Below are 24,035 nucleotides of genomic sequence, written 5' to 3' on the forward strand. Positions count from 1 at the left end.
AACGGCCTTTAGCTTTGCCCTGAAGCGCTACTCCCTGTACAGCGTTTCCAGGAAATGTGCAGGTGCTGTTTGTGTCACGGGTAATGATGCACTTGTTAGCGCCTTCTTTTTCTATTGGGATGGAGGTTTTCTTAGAACTACACTCATTTGCTGCATTTTTCTGTTTGTCTCATCTCTCTTCCTCCTTTCTCTCATTTTCAGCTCGGCTATGAAGAGATTACCTTATTCCGAGGAGGAGTTTGGATCACCTCCCAATAAGCTGGCAAGGATGGATGAGCCCAAAAGAGGTGTGTTTTAACTGGAACTGGGTTGCATGTCAACTGTTTTGTCCCTGCTGTGAATGAGACAGATTTTTGGGGGTATTTTTGTGTTTCTTTCAGCATTGTTGGCATGATAGTATCGACACTGTTATGGTGCAAATGACATTTGGTTGCATGTGAGTAACCACACACAAAAACATCCTAAATCAAAAACACATTTGCTCCTAGTAGAGGTAGATGTTGTTTTTGACTAACTCCAAGGCAATGGAAAAGATATGCATCTCAAAAGGAGCTGCAGTATGCTTAGGAAAAATCAACATGGCAGACTTTCTGAGAGAAATCTTGGTTTTAAATATAGGCTGAGTTAAAGCCATGCTGTAATTACCATAATTACGAGATGACAACTCGTGACGTTCTACTCGGAGGTGTTCATGTCCTCGAAATGGGGATAATGTGTTTCTGTGGCAACACTATCAATGCCAAAATGAATTTGCAGCAGTCAGGTGGTACAACAGTCACGTGGTGCAAATCACAATTCTCAGAAATTTCTGAGTTTACAAGTTGTAATTACAAGCTACACAAGGACTTAAATGCCTTTTACAAGTCAGGAGCTCGTAATTACAGTAATTCAGATGTAAACAATACTGAAAAGAATTGATAAAATACTATAATTAAAATATTTTTTCAATAATTTTCAAAATTTAATGATAATAATAATCATAATAATAATAATAAATAATATTTCATAGTTGTAAATATATAATAATGTGTGTATATATATTATTTAATAGGTGTAAATATATATTAGCAAATATTATTTAATAGTAATAATTTGTAATTATATATTAATGATACTAATAATATTAATAAATGGTAATAAATAATAATAATATAAGTAAATACAAATATTGTTTTTAATTTATAATAAATATTATTTAATAGTTATATATATATATATATATATATACATATATAAATTAATTATCGTAAAATATTATAATCTATATTTTTTAATAGTTGTAAAAATATAATAATAAATAAATAAATACAGTTTTTAATTTATAATAAATATTATTTAATAGTTTTACAAATATAATATTAATAATAGTTGTGAAATAAAATAATAAGCTATATTATTTGACCATTGTAAAAATATAATAAATAAATAAATAAAAATATTATTTTGTGATTTATAATTATTATTTAATAGTTGTAAAGAAAATATATATATTTTTTTATTTTATAATTATTTAATAGTTGTACAAATATAATAATAGTAATCTATATTATTTAATCGTTGTAATTTAATAGTTGTAAAGAATTTTTTTTATTTTATTTTATAATAAATATTATTTAATAGTTGTACAAATATAATAATAGTAATCTATATTATTTAATCGTTGTAAAAATATAAAAATCAATAAATAAAAAATAAATATTATTTTGTAATTAATAATAATTATTATTTAATAGTTGTAAAAATATAATAATAAATATTATTTGATAGATGTAAAATATAATAACAATAATAACAAATATTATTTATTAGTTGAAAATATAATAATCAATATTATTTAATAGTTGTAAAATAGTATCATCTATGTTATTTAATCATGGTAAAAAATATAATAAATAAATAAAATATTGTTTTTGTAATTTATAATGATTATTATTTAATAGTTGTAAAAATATAATAGTAATCTATGTGACTTAATAGTTCTAATATAATAATAATAAATATTATTTAATAGTTGTAAAAATATAATAATAATAATAATAATAAATAAAATATTTTTTAATTAGCAATATTAATATTCATTATTTTAAAATATAAACATATTGTTTTATTGTTTTTAATTTGTATTATTTTACCCAGTATTTGTGTGGTATGTCATTTTCTTATCATTATTACAGTGTTAATTAGTTTATCAGCATACTATTATCAAACTTTATTTTTTGAGTTTACAAGTTATAATTAGTGTAATTATAATGAGTTTTATGAAGATGTGAATGGTTTTACAAGTCAGAATCACAATTCTAACATGGAGTGAATGCACCTATATTTACATTTATAATTACTGAAATAGTACTGAAAAGTATCCATAAAATGGTATAATTAAAAATAATTGTAGAACAATAATAATAAATATTTTTTTATTTAGATTACCATTATAATTAGTCATATTTAATAATTAAAAAAAAATAATAATAATTTGTTTGTTTGTAATTTTGATTATTTTACCCAGTATTTGCATGTGCTACAGCATATAATTAACTTTCTGTGTATTTTAATGTTAATTAGCTTAACAACATGCTCATGCTCATATCACTGATTTTATTATTATTAGTTGCGTGTGTGGGCCACTATTTATATGATGTGCAGAGTCACTCTGCCCAGTGGTCCAGATCAGTCACTTATGAGCCTCCATGACGTTAGGATGCCGCCTTAGAAGGCAGTTGTCTATGTGGGTCGTAGGCAGTGATTCAGCTGACTAGGTTTTGGAACAGAGCTATTGTTTGTACCCAGATAGCTCCTAATTATAGACTAGCATGTCTTAACATTTCAGTGGCAATCACTGCTGTTTAGATCACTTCAACAAAGGATGCACAACCAAACATCAGTGGGATTCAGTAAATAAAGAGCGGAAATTTGCAGGTCATCGAAGGCCGCTGGCCCTCCCAACTCGATGCCTTGTCTCTCTGTGGCCATCCTCTGCTTGTTTATCTGTTCAATAGCAGTCACGGTCAGTCATGTGTGGGTGGGTGCGTGTTTGTGTGGATTTGACCATACCTCTTGCCAAAGGCAACACGTCGGCTTTGGAATAGGATGTAATGTGTGTAATCTGTGTACTCCGGACTTGTCCACATCACTGAACCTCCCTTGCTGTAGCTCAGTGTTCCCAGTAATGGCTTGGGATGCTGCCCAGTCCTTCTGGGGTTTTTGGGTGAAAGGGGAGGAGGGCACACCACCGGTGTTTATAGACACGAGCAGCAACCCCAACTATAGGGAACAGCATGTGAGACACAAGGTTATTAAAGGCATGCAATAGACGAGCATCTCAAATCCTCTGCCACATGAAAGCCTTGCCACATGATGTGGACTTTACTTTCTAGTTTATTTTGGTTTGCAAGTCTGACCTCAGTTTTAAGAAAACTGGGCTTGAGTTTGTGCATGAGTGACCAGAGCTGACCACATTTCTCTGCCTTTGCAGTTTTGCTGTATGTGCGCAAGGAGTCAGAGGAAGTGTTCGATGCTCTTATGCTGAAAACTCCCACGCTAAAAGGCCTGGTGGAAGCGGTGAGTTCACTTTCTTTGCCCAAATGTCCACACTCAACATTATTAGTGCAAGCATCACTATCACTTTTGATCATATGTGACCCTGGACCACAAAACCAGTCTTAAGTAGCTCGGGTATATTTGTAGCTATACATCGTCTGGGTCAAAATGATCGATTTTTCTTTTATGCCAAAAATCATTAAGATATTAAATAAAGATCATGTTCGGTGAAAATATTTTGTAAATTTCCTACCATAAATAAAGTAAATTTTTGATTAGTAATATGCATTGCTAATTACTTCATTTAGACAACTTTAAAGGCGATTTTCTCAATATTTAGATTTTTTGCACCCTCAGATTCCAGATTTTCAAATAGTTGTATCTCGGCCAAATATTGTCCTATTCTAAAAAACCATCCAGAGTTCAAGTCTCGGCTTTCCGTCCAACTTTACTGTCTACTCTATCTAGTAGAGGCATAAAACCCCAAAAATAAATATTTAAAAAATTAAATTAAATAAAAAAAAGTTAAATAAAATAAAAACACCCATTAAGCATTGCGGTGAGCTCAGTCTAAAACGTAAATCCAATTTAGTAGACATTAAAATGTTTCCATAAAATAGTGAAAATTAAACATAAATCAATCAATCAATCAATGCTAATAATGCTACAATGTTATAATAATAATTCAGATTAATTTACAAAATTATTTGGTTAATAATTCTGTGCTTTGTTTTTATGCATTAAATATGGTGTCAACAACATGTTAACATCAAACTCTCTAGTGTTCCCATAATGCATTGTGAGGAGCTTATTGTAAAAAATAAAGACAATAAATTATCCATAGAATATTGTAATTAAAAATATATTTTTATTTAATGTCAACAACAAAAATAGTGATAATTAAATGAAGGTGCTAAAATAATAATAATAATAATAATAATAATAATTCAGGTTTATTTATGAAAATATGTTTATATTTATAATTTAAAGTATGTATTTACTTTATTTAATTAAAATGGTTAAAATTATAATAAATTAAAATATTTATTTGAATAGTATAACAATTATTTTAAAAAAATACTTTATTTAAATATTTATTATTTGTTATGGAAATTAATTTCCACCACTGAATAAATCATTAAGTTAATTGCAAGTTTTATCTCATAATTCTGACTTTTTTTTTTTTTTTTTTACAATTGGGAGTTTATATTTTGCAATTCTGACTTTTTCATAGTAATAATAATAACAATAATAATTCAGATTTATTTACTAAAATATTATATTACAATATCTACATATAATGTGCTTTGGTTTTATGCATTAAATATGGTATTAGATTAACAATTTATTATGCATTGTGATGAGCTCAGTGTAAAAAATAAAGACAATAAAATTATCCATAAAATATTGTAATTAAAAATATTTTTTATTTAACATAAACGATAATAATAATGATTATAAAATTAAGGTGCTAAAATAATAATAATTCAGGTTTATTTATTAAAATATTTGTGTTATTTAAATTTTAATTAAGTATGATAATAATGAACTTATTTCATTAAAAAATATTAAAATGATAATAAATTAAAATGATAAATTGATAAATTAAAAAAAATATTTATTGTTTACTAAAATATTTATTTTAATAATATAACAATTATAAAAGAAAAATACTTTATCAAAATATTTGTTATCGAAGTTAATTTCCTCCTCTGAATAAAAAACTAAAGAGTTAATTGCAAGTTTTATCTCACAATACAATTATCCATAAAATAGTGTACTTAAAAATATATTTTATAATAATAATAATTAATACAATGATTAATTAAATTTAATCAGTGTAAAAAATAAAGTAAAAAAGTATAAAAATAAAAACAATAAAATTATCCATAAAATTGTGTAATTTTTTTAACGAAAACAACAATAATAATGATAATAAAATTAAGGTGCTAAAATAATAATAATTCATGTTTATTAATGAAAATATTTGTTTTTTAATTTCTAATTAATTATGATAATAATTTAATTGTAATATATAATTGTAATCAGTGTAAAAATAAAGTAAAAAATACAATAAAATTAAATATGACTTCACATGACTTTATAACTTGCAATTGCGAGTTCATATCTCACATTCTGAAAAAAAAAGTCAGAATTGTGAAATGTAAACTTGAAATTGCTAGAAAAACAATAGAATTGTGAGATGAAAAAAAATTGCAGTTACCTTTTTTATTTTTTTTTATTTAGTGGTGGAAATTGGCTTCCATATATTACAATTGTTAAAAAATAATAATAATTGAACTTTTTCTTAAAATATGTTATTATTCCTAAATAAAAACAAAAAGGTAATTGTGATTTGTATCTATTAATAACTTGCAATTGCATATGATAAAGTCAGAATATAAACTCACAATTCTGAGAAAAAAGTTTATATCTTGCAATTCTGACTTCACATGACTTTATAACTTGCAATTAGTATATATCTCACCTTTAAGTCAGAATTGCGAGTTGCAAACTGGAAATTTAGCTTTTTTAAATTTTTCATTCAGTGGCAGAAACAGGCTTGCATAGTTAGTGCTTAGTATATTTATGCTTTTTAGACTATTGTGCTGTTAGCTCATCAACATGCTAACTTAAAACTCCATATCAAATAGAATTGATTTCAATCGTTCTTTGACTTTTAATCACAGTGCACTGAAAACACTGGAAAAATAACTTTGCAGCTCATAGTAGCCTGTTTTGTTCAGGCAAGAACCGCTCACATAGATCTAATTTAACTAATACAGTTCCACTGCCTTTTGTGAAGGGTTACTTAAGGACGCAGTCACAGAAGGACTGGGGGAAAGCATTCAATTAATGTTCTAAATATTATAACAGTATAATTTTGTTTAGTAATGCATCACTTGCAGCACACAAACAGACAATAACACACACGCATACTCTTTCCAAGAAAGCTCCCACCCAAAAATTATACATCCCATCCAAACCCACAGATACATTTCTAATGCAGCACAGCACCTCCCAAACAAATTCAGGAAAAGAAAGAAACCAGGGCCAGGGAAGTGCATTAACATGTGGAAAAGTCCCTGAAATTAAAGTCTGTAGCTGGGTGATTTAATGGGGACACGGAGTTACGTAGCAGGAGATGGGCTGTCAACAGACCGTCTGCAGTAAAACACCGCAGGAGGCTCACAATCACGCCCATCTAATATCAAAAGCTGGCAAGGGCTAAACATGGTCCTGTGACAGGTATAAGAAAGCATGTGTGTTTTTATGCGCGTAACACAACGCTAACCAAGCATTGCGACACTTCAGACAGCTATGAGAATGAGGAAAGGGAATGTCAGGGTAACGTCAGGGGGGCTGAGCGAAAACATTCAGCTGAAGCACTCGTATCCCAAAATAAGATGAACTTTGATACTAGTTGGATTGAAAACTTACTCAGGCCTACAAATGTTCCATTTAATCAGTACATAGTGTTGCTTTACTCACTGAATTACTACTTGGACAGTCCACTCAAAAATGACCATTCTGTCATCATTTGCGCACTATTTGTAGAACAAGGAGATATTTTGATAAATGTCCCAAAGTTGTTTTTAGAAATAGTTTCTTTAACCTATACAGTCTGTGCTTTTCAAGATGGATTTGTTTCATTCTGACCACCTGCTATTGAGTAACAGTGTTTCTTTTGGCCAAGATTGAACGTTTAATTATATAAGTCTACTTACTTGGAAAGAAATACATTTTCATAATTATAATTATTATGGATTTGCTCCCCACCAGATTTCAGAGAAATATGACGTTCCTTATGAGAAGCTGGGAAAGGTCTGCAAGAAATGCAAGAAAGGGTAAGACAACTTCTTTAAGAATTTCTTTAAACTAGGGGCTATGATTTGCAGTAAATTCATTATTTACAGTTGAAGTAAAAAGTTTACATACACCTTGCAGAATCTGCAAAATGTTAATTATTTGAGGGATCAAACCAAATGCATGTTTGTTTTTATTTATTTATATATTTCACATGAAAGATGTACATATACAGTACATATGTGACCCTGGAGCACAAAACCAGTCTTAAGTCGCTGGGGTATATTTGTAGCAATAGCCAAAAATACATTGCATGGGTCAAAATGATTGATTTTTCTTTTATGCCAAAAATCATTAGGATATTAAGTAAAGATCATGTTCCATGAAGATTTTTTGTAAAATTCCTACTGTAAATATATCAAAATGTAATTTTTGATTAGTAATATGCATTGCTAAGAACTTAATTTGGACAACTTTAAAGGTGATTTTCTCAGTATTTAGATTTTTTGCACCCTCAGATTCCAGATTTTCAAATAGATGTATCTCGGCCAAATATTGTCCTATCCTAACAAACCATACATCAATAGAAAGCTTATTTATTTCATATGATGTATACATCTCAGTTTTGTAAAATTTAACCTTATGACTGGTTTTGTGGTCCAGGGTCACATATAGTCCACAAGAGAAAATAAGATTAATTAGTTTGTCCCTGGTTTGTCCTGAACAGTTAAACTGCCTACTGGTCTTCAGAAAAATCATTCAGGTCCCACAAAATCTTTGGTTTTTCAGTATTTTTGTGTAAAAAAAAAAAAACATGCTTTAAGAGTCAGAGAGTGAAAACATTTGAACAGAATGAACATGTGTACATTTTGCCTAAATATCATTTTTTTTTTCATTTAGTACTGCCTTTCAGAAGCTACAAAAGACACTTACATGTTTCCCATAAGACAAAATAAGTTAAATTTACGCTGATCTTTAAATTTCAAAAGTTTTCACCCCCGGCTCTTAATGCATCGTTTTTCCTTCTGGAGCATCAGTGAGTGTTTGAACCTTCTGTAATAGTTGCATATGAGTCCCTCAGTTGTCCTCAATGTGAAAAGATGGATCTCAAAATCACACAGTCATTGTTGGAAAGGGTTTAAATGCACAAAAATGCTGAAAGACCAAAGTATTTGAGGAACCTGAAGGATTTTTCTGAAGAACAGCGAGCAGTTTATCTGTTCAGGACAAACAAGGGACTCATAAACAACTATAACTAAGCAAAAAAAAAAAAAAAACAGCTGTGGATCATTCAGGTAGCAACACAGTATTAAGAATCAAGTGTATGTAAACTTTTGAATGGAGTAATTTTGTATGATCCCTATTATTTTGTTAGAATAATTAACATTTTGCAGATTCAGCAAGGTGTGTGCAAACTTTTGACTTCAACTGTATTTTTAATTGAATTAAAACATGTAATTGTTTGTAATTTTTTAGTTTTAGATTTATTTTTTAAATGTATTTATTTTTTATTTGTACTTTATTTTATGATTTAGTTATTCATTTTTAATGATTATAACTAATGAATTTATATAATGAATTGTAATGAAATGTAAAAATAATAATAATTATTAGTTTGGATTTGTAATATAATTAATGCATTTTGTAAATAAATGTACTAAATTACCTCGCTAAAGGGATAGTTCACCCAAAAATGTAAAATCTGTTATTAATTGCTCACTCTTACTCTCCAAACCTGTAAGACCTTTGTTGATCTGAGAAACACAAATGAAGATATTTTTGATGAAATCCAAAAGCTTTCTGACCCTGCATAGACAGCAACGCAACTAAAACGATCAAGGCCTAGAAAGGTAGTAAGAACATTGTTAAAAAAGTCCATGTGACTTCAGTGGTTCAACCATAATTTTATAAAGCTACGAGAATATCTTTTGAGAGCAAAGAAAACAAAAATGGACTATTTTAATCAATGTCCTTACTAGCTTTCTGGGCCTTGAACATGTCAGTTGCATTGTCATCTATGCAGGGTCAGAAAGCTCTTAGATTTCTTCAAAAATATCTTCATTTGCCTTCCAAAGATAAGCGAAGGTCTTACGGATTTGGAACGACACAAGGATAAGTAATTAATGACAGAATTAAAAAATTTTTTGAGTGAACTATTTCTTTAAATTGACAGCCCTAAATTAACCATGTCCCACCGTCTCCGGTTCGTTTCAGGATCTTAGTAAACATGGACGACAACATCATCAAGCACTACTCCAACGAGGACACCTTCCAGATCCAGATGGAGGAAATGGGAGGAATGTTTAAGCTCACGCTGACAGAGATCTGAGGACAGCTAAGATCCCTCTCTGTCATCTTGTAGTATAGTCTATCTAACAAACAGTTTTCGGGTGACCTAGTACAGTATATGAGCCTTAAGTACTTGTGAACTGAGAGTGAAATAACCTTAGAGATCACGCTCTTACAAATACCTTGAAGGTTTTGAGCCATATTTTCTATTTTACCTGAGTGTAAGCAGACAGTCGGCTTTTTTTAAACGTTTCTCAATTGTTTTGTGACCTCTTTCAATCTACTATTAGTTTTCTTCTTTAAAGTCATAGCACTGGAGATGCTGATCTCTAAACAAAGGATGAATGAATAGGATGTAGTGAAATAGGTTTGGGGAATCCACATTGCTTAACTGTATTGAATCGAATAACCCTGAGCAGTATTTAGCGAGTACAGTACATTTTCCCTTGCTCAGCAACTCTGAGATGTATACAGGAACAACAACCTTGTTTGTTAAAATTCAACATGGTCATTGTTTTATCAATTTTCAGCCTCAGACTTTCTCCAAAGTCTGTTGTTTTTAATACGAACAAATAAGGTCCATACAACAGACCCTCTGATAAATCCTTCAGAAGGTATTTTCAAAACGTGATCCACAGAGAATCAGTATAAACCTTTTTTTATTCTAACAAAACAACACTACAGATTCATAATAAGCACATTATTCTGCATTGTTAGCCAACGAACTGTGATTTTGTTGAATTTGATTACAAGTTTTTGGCTACAAACAGAGGAAGTGTATGAAAGTATCTTTGAAGATCATCAAATAAAAAGTGTTACGTTTAGTTTATACAATTCCCCATAAATTACTGTTTTTTGATTGTTCTGACCTGAAACCTATAATTTCACTTCTGATTATGCATGTCTCTGATGAAATGTACAGCTTTTGATTACACTCTTTGTACTTCTTTTGTATATATTTATTGACATACTGGGATGGGACTTTTTTATATAACTATAAAGTTTTCTATACTATTTTAAATGGAATCATTCTGAATGATCTATTTATGCAAATGGGTTTATTTTTAAATTGTTGTAAATCTCTGATTTGGTTTTAATATGTATATTTAAGTGTTCTTATACACAAAGTTATTTTTCTTTACTTCTCAACTGCTAGTCAGACATGTTTCCTTTTTGTATCAGATACTCATCTTAAGCTCCAATAAAAGCCACTTTGGCCCTTGTATTTTATATGGCTGTCTGTGTGTCCTGTGGTTTTTTGCTAGCTGTATCCAAAGGAGTCGTCATGGAAACAGGCTGTGCTCCAATAGCCCATCTGTCTGGTGGACAGGAAGTGGGCGGCTAAATAGAGTGTGTCTCAAATCAGCAGTGGCCTCAGATACCCCCTCAGCCTCAGTTCGCCTCTCTTGAGTTCCTTCCTGGAAGAGAGAAAAAAAGAAATCACTTTTTACCAGAGAGCACAGAGAAAGTTATTGTATATTTTTATACAATATTTATATTTATTTAGATCATTATTTTTCTTTTATATTGCAATTATATTTATGCATTTTTTGTAAAACAATAAATAAATAAATAAACGACTTAAAAGTTACTTTTATTCAACCAGCAAGTTTTTTTGACCGGAAATGACACAGGCTTCTCCCAAAAGATAATAAGATTATGTACAAGAGGCATCATTGTGGAAAAAGAAAAACATTTCTCAGCTTTTATTTACATTTGAACAAAAAGTTGCACGTTCAAAATTATTCATACCCTTTGCAAACTGCCACAGTCTTTGGGAAAATTCTAAGTTCTATACCATTTCAAATAGTCCAAGCTGTTCTAAAGCATCCTAATTACCATGATTCATTGGGAACAGCTGTTTTAATCAACTCAACGGGTGAAAAACAGAAGCTCTCTGCTGTTGGTTTGTGGAAAGGCTAAGACAAAGGAGCTCACTGAAGACCTGCGGCTGCGCATTGGGGCTGCTCACAAGTCAGGAAAGGGCTATAAGACCATATCTAAATGTTTTGAAGTTCCAATGGCTACAGTGCAAAGTTTTACTAAAAAATAGAAGACGTTCAGCACTGTGAAAAATCTCAGAGGACGTGGTCAGAAGCCAAAAGTGACACCTGTGCTGGCCAGGAGGATAGTGAGAGAGATAAAAAAGAATCCAAGGATCACCACCAAGGCCATCCAACATCTCAAAGCAGACAGTCCAAGGACACTGCACACCGCTGGGTTCCATGGACGCAGACCAAGGAGGACACCACTTCTCCAGATAAGGCACACAAAAGCCCTCTTGGCTTTTGCAAATGCTCATCTGGACAAAGAAGACGACTTCTGGTCTTCTGTTTTATGGTCAGATGAAACAAAAATTGAATTGTTTGGCCACAATGATGTAGCCTTCATTTGGCGTAAAAAAGGAGAAGCCTTCAACCCTAAGAACACCATCCCCACTGTCAAACATGAAGGTGTTTTTCAGCCGGTGGACCAGGGAAACTAATCACAGTAAACGGCACCATGAAAAAGGAGCAATAGATCAAAATTCTCAACAACAACATCAGGCAGTCTGCAGAGAAACTTGACCTTGGGCACCAGTGGACATTTCAGCACGACAACGACCCAAAACACACAGCAAAATTGGTGAAGAAATGGTTAGCAGACAAAAACATTAACGTTTTGCAGTGGCCCAGCCAGAGTCCTGACTTAAATCCAATTGAGAATCTGTGGAGGGAGCTAAAGATCAGGGTGATGGCAAGGAGACCCTCCAACCTGAACGAATGGGCAAAAATACCAGTGGAGACATGCAAAAAGCTGGTCAGCAATTATAGGAAGGGTATGGGGTATGAATAATTTTGGACATGAAATTCACACTTTTTTCTCAGAGTTGTGAAATAAAAACTTGCAATTCTGACTTTTTTCTTGTAAATGTGAAGTATCTCGTGATTCAGACTTTTTTCTTGAAAACGCGAGTTTATATTTCAAAATTTGCAATTTTGCAATTTGCAATTCTTGCATTTGCAAGAAAAAAAAAGTCAGAATGGCGAGATACAAACTCAGCCTTACAAGGAAAATGTCGGAATTGCGAGTATTTCTGACAATTCTGACTTTTTGTTTGCAAGAATTTTTTTCTCTCAGAATTGTGAGATAAAAAAAAAAAATCACAATTCTGACTCTTTTCTCATTAATGTATGTATCTTCAATTCAGTTTTTTTTTTTTGCAATTCACTTTTTTCTCAGAATTGTGAGATATAAACTTGAAATTCTGATTTATAAATGTGAAGTATACTGTGATTCAGACTTTTTCCTGCAAATCCGAATTTATATCTATAAAAAAACTCTCAAAAAGTCGGAATTACGAGACATAAACTTGCATCTGCAAGAAAAATTTGAATTGCAAGATACAAGCTTACATTTATGAGGAAAAAAATCTGAATAGAATTTTTATCTCACAATTCTGACTTGTATTTCTTGTAATTGCAAGTTAATATCACAATTCTAAGAATACAAATTCTAAGAAAAAAGTCAGAACTGCGAGTTTCCAAGCTCTGGAGGTGTAAGTGAGAGAAAAAAACTCAGTTCATTTTCATCATTTGCCTCTTGGTTAGTGGGCTTCACTATAACACGTGAGATCTGGTTAGCCTTCACCCGGGGAAGTTTAGTGTCACAACGAGCCATCTGCTTTGTGTTTTACACCTCCATCTTTCTTCCACATTTTCCATGAACCACTAGTGTCCTCATACAACCTTATAGTATTGATTTCAACACCGTCCTAGTTGAATTCTCAGCATGTTCTTAGTTTGCCAACTAAACATCTCATAAAGTACTGGATCGGGCTTTGTCCTCACACAAACCCCACAATAAATTGAATAAGGATAAGTGCTTTTTTACAGCATTAAGTCTTTCTAGAGCCGACAGAACTAAACAAATCCATAAAGATAGTGTTTTACGCGCTGCTTGTTGTCGTAATAGATGTGTGATGAACCGTACTGTAGCTTTAAGAGGAAAAAGTACTTACTTTGTTTTCAACTCGTGGGAAGTCTGACACACTTATTTTAAAATGTTAAAATATAGGTCAGGATGGATATTGAGTAGCCTGTTCTTCCTGTGTGTGTCTGCACGCACACACACAAAAAAACCCATTATGTTGTTTTCTAACATTCCTGTTCTAATCCATTCTCAATCACAGCACTTGTTTGTGCTCAAGTAGGGAAAATGCTAAAAGGCCTGTCAAAAAATCCCTGCAGTGACAGATAACCTGCTTCCTTTACGTCTTCTTTACATGAAACCAGACATTCCACCTCTAACCACTTTGCTTTGAGCTATAATGGCTGAAAAATGGCTAGAGAACATGAAGACAGCGTGTGAAGAAACAATATAGACTCATCTCAGCCGTATCGGCAGCTGTGAACATTTAGGCCCTGAGGACTTCACCATGGCTCTGAGTCAGCACACTAGTACTGGATTAGCTCAATATACGGCATAGACACACCCTTCACTCGCCCACTTGCTCTGACTATTGACTGACAGGGCGACAGGCTTTAATTCCTATTGCTTTAGACCTCAACTAAGCCTATTGGTAAAGCTGTGTATACATACACTGCCATTGCTCATCTTGACCTATATTCTTGAAACTCATAGGAAATAAATGAGAGGTTATTTATAGTTCACTACGACGGTTGAAGTATGTCACGCTCAAAGGCCACGCTGCTGACTTGGGCTTCACACCTTGGCCATCAGCCTGCTCTAAACTGACAGAAGCCTCAACTGAGCCTGACTATATATGGCCTATAATAAAATATTAAATATCTAGCACACACCTTGTGTTAAAAATCATTGTTTCATAACATGACAGTTGAGCAACTGATATCGCATGGACTATTTTAACAATATCCTTACTATATTTCTGGGCCTTGAACGTGTCAGTTGTGTTGCTGTCTATGCAGGGACAGACTCAGAAAGCTCTCGGATTTCATTGAAAATATCCTAATTTGTGTTCCGAACATGAATGAAGCTCTTATGGCTAATTAATGAGAGAATTTAAATTTTTGGGTCAACTATCTCTTTATGGATTTTTTTTAATATATTTATATAATAAAAACAATTATACTTATGGGTTTTAAATCACATGCCCCCCTGAAAACCTAAAAAAAAAAAATCAGGTAAAATAAAATTAAATAAAATCTACATATATGACAAGTGGCTTGGACAGTATGTCTAATATACAAGTCAATATATATATTTTTTTTCATATTTTCTTAAAAATAAGAAAAAAACAATTACACTCATGGGTTTTATCACATGCCGTCTGAAAATCTGTAAAATTAGCTGTTTTAAAATAAAATAAAATGAGAGAATTTTTATTTTGGGGTGAACTATCCCTTAAATATCTGAGTGTCCTTCCTATGGGCTTGTTTGCACTCGTTTGTGACAAAGTAATTCTGTTTGCGTCATTAACAGGGTAACTTTTACACATTTAAATCTAATCTCAAACAACAAAAGTGGTCAGAATGATGAATCAATGTAGTCAAAACAAAACATTTTCCTGCAGGTGTCATTCTTTTCCACCTGTTGTTTATGGTTTTGTGGAGTTTCTTTTTTTTAATGGAGGTGGAGCTTGTTTGCTATTACCTGTATTTTTAACGTCTTTATTGACACACACACACACACACACACACACACACATATATATATATATATATATATAGTATATTATTTTATTAAATATTATCCATTTTGGAAAAAAAAATATATATATAAAAAAACTATTACAATTACCGAAAACCTATAAATTCATATTAAAATAAAATGAAATAAAATAGACAAGAGGTTTGGAAAATGGACAGTATTTTTAATTTAGGATTTGTATTTTAATCACATGCCCCCTGAAACCCTTTTAAGTTTTAAGCTGTAATAAAATAAAATAAATCTACATAAGGCAAGAGGTTTGGAAAATGAAATTTTTTTAATATAATATAATATTTGTATATTTTTTTATATTTTATTAAATATTATCCATCAATTTTGTAAAATAATAATAAAAACAATTACACTTATGGGCTTTAATCACATGCCCCCTGAAAACCTATACAATTAGCTGTAATAAAATAAAATAAAATAAAATAAAATAAAATAAAATAAAATAAGACAAGTGGTTTGAAATATGGACAGTATTTTTTAATATAATATAATTATATATAATATAATATATAATATGTTTTCTTATTATATTCAATATTATCCACCCATTTTGGAAAGTATATAATAAAATTAATTATACTTAAACATTTTAATCACATGACCCCTGAAAAGTCAGCTGTAATAAATAACATAAAAATAAAACAAAATAATAAAATAAAATAAAAATCTACATAAGACAAGTGGTTTGGAAATGGACAGTATTTTTATATAATATAATATTTTTACATACATGTTTACGTACATACATTTTATTAAATATTATCCACCCATTTTGGAAAATAATAATGAAAATAATTACACTTATGGGTTTTATTTGCATATCCCCCTGAAAACTAAAAATAAATCAGCTAAAAGCAGCTATAATGAAATAAAATAAAATAAAAGTGGTTTGGAAAATGGACAGTATTTTTATATAAACTTAAAATAATTACACTTATGGTTTTTAATCACATGCCTCCTAAAAACCTATAAAAATCAGCTATAATAAAATAAAATGCATCTAAGACAAGTGGCCATCAACCCATCCATTTTGGAAATCATGTAATAAGTAAGAACAGAAATGCTACCATTACTTACACAAGTGAAATACGACCCTGGACCACAAAACCTGTCATAAAGGACTTTTTTTTTTTAAAGGAACACCCCTTTTCAAGTGTCTTCATTTGCATATTGAAAACTGTTTGTGAGGCAAGCCTGTGGAACATTTGTGACAAGCTCAGGCATATCTACATTTTTCTTCGTAATCTGATACAGCTAAACAGACACAAAAATATTTTATTGTGTTACTAAGGATGTGATTAAAGATACATTTGAAAACGTGTCCTACAAGCTCTTTGAATGTGGAAATACAGATTGTTTACTGATTTAAACTGACTTTGCCCAACTATTTTGGTCTTTATAGTTTAATTTTGACTTTTTGTGACAGTGTTAAGTGTCATTTGTATAACTTCTGCACACAGTGATAATGCAGGTCTTTGATTCAGAGCTCACATAACAAATCATAAACACATGTAATGAGTAGTCAGTGATGCATTTAAGACAATGGTGTTGTTAAACACCTGCAGCAGCAAAAAAAAAAAAAAACTGAAAACACAAATAATACCAAATGTTTGAGCTTTCTGAAGATAAAAATCATAAAAAAAATAAATTAAAAAAAACTTAATTCATAACTGACATACCTAGCAATTAAAAATACCGGAAAAGTACAGTGACAAACCATGCATCAGATGATCAGTATAGTCTGACTCTGGATGACTGCAAATGAGACTTAATTTGGTTTGTCTGGTTCATCAGGACTCCAGTGAATTATGTTTATGGATTTTAATCACATATATATAAAAATTCAATAGAATAAAATAAAAAAGTGGTTTGGAAAATGGACAGTTTTTTATATTATATTATATTTTTATAAAATACAATAAAATAAAATTAATAAAACACATAGGACAAGTGGTTTGGAAAATGGACAGTATTTCTTATATATAACTTTTTTCTTATTTTATTAAATATTATCCATTGATTTAGGAAAATACATAATAAAAACAATTATGGGTTTTAATCACATGCCCCCTAAAAACGTATAAAATCATCTGTAATAAAATTAAAGAACAATAAAATAAAATACATAAGACAAGTGGTTTGTTAAATAGACAGTATTTTTACATAAAATATTATAAAAGAAAAAAACATATACATAAGTGGTCTGGAAAATACACAGTATATTTTATATAATATATTATTTTTATAAAATAAAATAAAATACATTAGACAAGCGTTTTGGAAAATAGACAGTATTTTTAACATATAATATAATATTTTTATATAATATTTTTTCTTATTTTACTAAATATCATCCATCAATTTTGGAAAAAATATAATACAAACAATAATGGATTTTAATCACATGCCCCCTAAAACATAAAAAATCAGCTATAATAAATAAAATTAAATAAAATAAAATAAAACAAAACACCTAAATAAGGCAAAGTGGTTTGGAAAATGGAGAGTATTTTTTATATAATATTTTATATATAATATTTTATACAATTATCTTCTTATTTTACTAAATATTATCCATCAATTTTGGAAAATATATAATGAAAATTATTTAACTAATAGGTTTTAATCACATGCCCCCTGAAAACCTAAATCAGCTGTAATAAAATGAAATAATAAATAATCTAAATAAGACAAATGGTTTGGAAAATGGAGAGTATTTTTAATATAATATAATATAATATAATATAATATAATATAATTTAATATAATATAAAATAATATAATATAACATGATATAATATAATTAGGGCTGTCAAATGATTAATCATGATTAATAGCATTCGAAATAAAAGTTTATGTTTACATGCTAAATGTGTGTTTACTGTGTATATATGTATATATAAATACACACACATACATGTATAGATTAAAAAAAATATTTATATGTATGAATAGTTATACTTGTATTTAATTTAGATTATATATAGAATTATAAATATTTTATATATAAATCTAAAAATATTTTTCTTTAATAAACATGTATGTGTGTGTATTTATATATAAATAATATATACACAGTACACACACACACACATATAGTATGTAACCATAAACTTTTATTTTGGATGCGATTAATCATGATTAATCGTTTGACAGCCCTAAACATAATATAATGATTTCTTATTTTATTAAATATTATCCATCCATTTTTGGAAAATACATAATAAAAACAACTACACTCCTGGGTTTTAATCACATTCTCCCCTGAAAACTTAAAATAAAATAAAATAAAATAAAATAAAACACCTACATAAGACAAGTGGTTTGGAAATTGGACAGTATTTTTTATATAACATTTATATTTTTAAAATAATATTTTTCCCTTATTTTATTAAATATTATCCATCCATTTTGGAAAATATATGATGAAAAATAATTACAGTCGTGGGTTTTAATCATGTGCTCCCCTGAAAACCTATGAAATCAGCTGTAATAAATAAAATAAAATAAAATAAAATAAAAACATCTACATAAGAAAAGTAGTTTGTAAAATTCACAGTATTAATTATATTTAATATTTTTATAAAATATTTTGGTCCTATTTTATTAAATACTATACATGCATTTTGGAAAATATAAAATAAAAACTCATGGGTTTTAATCACATGCCCCCTTGAAAAGCTTTGAAATCAGCTGTAATACATAAAATAAAATAATTATAAAATAAATTAATTATAATGTTTTTTTTTCTTATTTTCTTAAATATTATCCAAACATTTTGGAAAATATATAATAAAAACAAATACCCCCCCCCCAAATAAAATCAGCTGTAATAAATAAAATAAAATAATTAGAAATTAATTTACAAAATAATACATTTTTCTTATTATTTTATTAAATATATTTTAACAAAATAAAAACTTCACTATTAACAAAAAGAATATATATGGCATTAAATGTAATTTTGCTTTGTCATCGTAAGCATCTACAGGTCACAGAATAGTCCCTACACGCAGCAGACCAGATGACAGACAAATGTGCCACTCAGCACCTCACATACCACAGAACAGGATCTGTTTTAAAACAAAACTGACGTTCTGTTCCAAACATTGCCCTTTCACCCAGATACACACCCACTGTAGTGAAGCAAGCGAGGAGTTTCTGTTGATCAGCCTGTTGTTGAGATCTACGTGCATCTGAATTGCCTATAAGTGCTGCCAAAACACACACACATACACACACACACACACACACACACACACACACACAAACACACACAACACAAACAGACACATGTGGCCAGTACCGTTTAATGACAGCTGATACGGTCTAGGAACCTCATCTTAGGTCGTCAGATCTAAATAAGAGAAAGAAGGAAGTAGTATAATATAATATGTAGTACATTAAAAGACTGTATATGGAAAGTTGCAGAAATATAAAAGCAAATTGTGTGCATGCTACAACAACACCACAAGCACAGTAGTATTTTCAACACCTCCTAAAATAAGTGACCCACGCTCTTTCTGGATCGAAGCCGTTATGTGAGAACTGGTGTCGAGTGCTGGGCGCTTTGGGATGGGGTGGGAAAGGGGTGATGTGAATAGCATAACCTTTCCTCTAGTTTCGTTCCTTCCTCTCTCAGTCTGGCCCACTTATATCACAAACATGCCTCCCGCTCCTAACATAACTCCTACACTTCCCACACGCCTCTTGTGTACTGCTGTTGGCAGAACACGCGCATCGTTACAGCACAGAGCTTACGTGATGCACCCGGCCTTTCTTCTGCCACTGAACATGCTGCTTTCATAAGTGCACACCAGCAGACAAACTGACATGTGGCCTTAAGTGCTTATGTACCCTTACTGTCATAGCGCTTTATGAAATAAAAAAGCGCTTTTAAAGCAGCTTCACAGTATCAAACAGGAACGTAACAGAATCATAGAATCAATGATGCAAACTTCAAAAATAAGCCAATTCTTCATTCTATCAAGCAGCTGTAGCTTAATAATATTTGATAGTGATAGCTGTTCATGAATCCCTTGTTTGTCCTGAACAGTTAAACTGCCCGCTTTTCTTTAGAAAAGTCCTTCGGGTCCCACAAATTCTTTGGTTTTTCAGCATGATCCCTTTCCAAAAATGACTGTATCATTTTGAGATCTATCTTTTCACACTGAGGACAACTGAGGGACTCATATGCAACTATTACAGAAGGTTCAAACACTCACTGATGCTTCAGAAGAAAACACGATGCATTAAGAGCCGGAGGTGAAAACTTTTGAACAGTTCTTATTTTGCCTAAATATAAGATTTTTTTTTTTTTTTTTCATTTAGTACTGCCCTTCAGATGCTACATAGACAAAATAGGATAAATTTACCCTGATCTTCAAATTCAAAAAGTTTTCACCCCCTGGCTCCTAATGGATTGTTTTTCTTTCTGAAAAATCAGTGAGCATTTGAACCTTCTGTAATAGTTGCATATGAGTCCCTCAGTTGACCTCAGTGTGGAAAGATGAATCTCAAAATCATACAGTCATTGTTGGAAAGGGTTCAAATACACAAAAATGCAGGAAAACCAAAGAATTTGTGGGATCTGAAGGATTTTTCTGAAGAACAGCGGTCAGTTTAACTGTTCAGGACAAACAAGGGACTCATGAACAACTATCACTAAATAAAAACACAGCTGTGGATCATTCAGGTAACAACATGGTATTAAGAATCAAGTGTATGTAAACTTTCGTACAGGGTCATTTTTATAAATTCAACTATTATTTTGTCTTGTGGACTATATGTAAACATATTTTGTGTGAAATATCTTGTTCAGGTCAGTACTAAATAAAAAAATAACATGCAATTTGTATGATCCCTATTATTTTGGTAAAATAATTAACATTTTGCAGATTCTGCAAGGTTTATGTAAACTTTTGACTAAGACTTTACTACCGTTTTTTAATCAATTTAACACATCATTGCTGAATAAAAGTATTAATTTCTACAAAATTATATCTAGTGTCTGAACATTTTGTTTGACTGTAACAAAATGCTAACATTACCTATTATAATAGAGTAAACCTATAAACAAATTTTTCATCAAACTTCCTCCATAAAAGTTCAAATGTTCTGAGATTAGCCTCAAATCAACTTCAAGCTGGTTCTGTATTTGAATATATAATTGCATTAATCTCACTGACATTAATAATGCAATTTAGCAGAGTAGAAATCATTATAACATATTTTTCCAGTATCATTCATGTCTCCCATTTCAGCAAAATTCCCTTTAAAGACTCATGCATAATGCACATTTTTAAGTATTCCCCAGCAATGGAAATGGTTGAGATAAAATACTTAGAAGTCTGACAGTGTCCATGCTCAGTCTCTCAGTATCAGTGTGTATTCATAGCAGGGACTGACAAAGACATTCCCTGAACCGATTTTCCTTTCAAAGAACAGCCTCATCTACAGCACTTTTACAGCATCGTCTATCACCTGCAGGGGCTGTGATCAGAACATCCTGACATTTGCCAGGACGACTTCATTTAACATAGACTCGCTTAAATGTCACTGCTTCTGAAGGCAGACGAATGAGTTACTGTCACCCCATCCTCACAGAGAGGGTGTGACTAAAATACTTCTAAATTCAAGCAAGACAGAGGGATTTTCGAACATTATCACAAACAGAGATGGTTACGTCCATCTCAGAACTACGAGAACTATTGTTTTAAGGCCCTTAACTGGGTTCAAATCAGACCAGAGATTGAGGTAAGGCAGTTTATATTGTACTAGCATGCTGTTATAAGAATTGTTTCTCTTTTTTATGCATTTATTAAGTAAACTATATAGATTTAAACATGCAAACTGTTGTGGGCCTAACGTGTTGTGGTTTGAACAATCTACACTACCGGCCAAAAGTCTTATGCCAATATATTTTTATTAACTTCCATTCATTTTTATGTCAGCTCAAATTTTGAAAATAAGAATGTTTTCATGGCAAAAAGCTTAAATAAGTTTCGTTTTGGTTTTAATTTACTTTATTCAAAGTTTATTTTATTTTCTTCATTTGATTTGATTTTTTATTTTATTTAAAATTTACTTTATTTCATTAGCTTTTCAAGGTTTGAAATTTGTTACAGTAAGATTTTTCATGTTTTTTTGTTTTTTTTTAAAGAAGTGTCTTCTGCTCATCAAGCCTGAATTTATTTGATTCAAAGCACAGCAACAACTGTAAAATTTTGAAATAATATTACTGTTTAAAATAACAGTTTTCTATTTGAATATATTTTAAAATGAAATTTATTCTTGTGATTTCAAAGCTGAATTTTAGCATCATTAATCCAGTCACATGATCCTTCAGAAATCATTCTACTATGCTGATTGGCTGCTTAAAAACATTTAATATTAATATTGTTATGTTGAAAACAGCTGAGCAGATTTTTTTTCCAGGTTTCTTTGATGAACATATATCAATATATCATTATAATTATATACAAGTTAGTGTATAATGTTACAAAAGCTATTCATTTCAGATAATTGCTGATCTTTGGAGCTTTCTGTTCATCAAAGAATCGTAAAAAAGTACTCAGCTGTTTTAAATATTGATAACAATAATAAAAAATGTTTCTTGAACAGCGAATCAGCATTTTAGAATGAATGAAGGATCATGTGACAATGAAGACTGGCGTAATGATGCTGAAAGTTCAGCTTTGCATCACATTTTTAAACATTCAAATAGAAGAGCTATTTTAAATAGTAAAAATATTTCAAACTTTTATTGTTTGTTAATGTACTATGGATCAAATACATGCAGGCTTAGTGAGCAAAAGTGTTTAAAAAACATTAAAATTCTTACTGTTCAAAAACGTTTGACTAGTGTATGCTTTATTTATCTATTTATGTATCTACGTTCATGTTCAGTCATGATAATCTTCTGGAAATTCTTGGAAATTAATTATCACTTCACATTTAAGTGGCATCATGTTATAAACTTAAATTACGTATTTGGAAATTATAAAGTTGTTCAAAAATACATTCGATATAAAAGAATATTAATAGCCTAAGCTAAAAGGCAACTTCTTTTAACTTCCTTTAGGCTCTGAGGTATGTGTCAAAAAGTAAACAAGTTAAAAATAGCACATATTTAGCTTTTTAGAGTAACCTTAAAAATGCATGAGTTTAAAAGATATCATCATCAATATAAAATAAAAAAATAAAAAGTGTTTGAAAACATATTATTATTTAGTGTATTTAAAGTGCAAGGAAAGTATTTTAATTCTTCTTCCTTGATGGTTAAACCATTAATCCATATTTGTTATAGACCCATAAAATAAAATTTGTCATACTATACTTTATAATGCTTATAATTCATGTAAATTTAATTTTGATTGAAGTTTTAAGTGTTTTATTTTTTATGTACTTATTTTAGCAAATTTAATATCGGCTATTTATCGGTTGTCCTATACCGATATGCTGATAATTATTTTCGTATTATGGTGGATAACCAATAAATAGCTGATATTTCTGTACTTTAAAAATAAAAAAGTAAATTAAAGATAAGATTGTTCATACTGTACATTATAATGTAATGTACTATAATTCATTTATATTTAAGTTTGTAAAGTGTTTTATTTCCAATTTACTTTCTTTTACAAATGCAGTATCTGCTATTAATCAGTTATTGGCTATAACATACAAATAAAAATCAGCTTACCTTTATTGTCCATTTTAAT

General features: G+C 30.3%; 2 protein-coding genes across 2 annotated transcripts in view; both read left to right on the forward strand.

The window, feature by feature from the left end:
• LOC141295846 (grainyhead-like protein 1 homolog) overlaps positions 1 to 10,299 on the forward strand; it is a 29,090-nt gene extending 18,791 nt beyond the window's left edge. The window contains exons 12-15 of the mRNA XM_073827126.1: positions 202 to 287; positions 3,473 to 3,558; positions 7,321 to 7,385; positions 9,559 to 10,299. Of these exons, the coding sequence (XP_073683227.1) occupies positions 202 to 287; positions 3,473 to 3,558; positions 7,321 to 7,385; positions 9,559 to 9,673 (352 nt within the window). The 3' untranslated portion in view covers positions 9,674 to 10,299. The remainder of the gene's footprint in view (positions 1 to 201; positions 288 to 3,472; positions 3,559 to 7,320; positions 7,386 to 9,558) is intronic.
• Positions 1 to 24,035, forward strand: part of cgref1 (cell growth regulator with EF-hand domain 1) — a 314,634-nt gene that overhangs the window by 175,053 nt on the left and 115,546 nt on the right. The window lies entirely within an intron of this gene.

This window comes from Garra rufa, chromosome 21, assembly GCF_049309525.1.
Source record: "Garra rufa chromosome 21, GarRuf1.0, whole genome shotgun sequence".
NCBI lineage: Eukaryota > Metazoa > Chordata > Actinopteri > Cypriniformes > Cyprinidae > Garra > Garra rufa.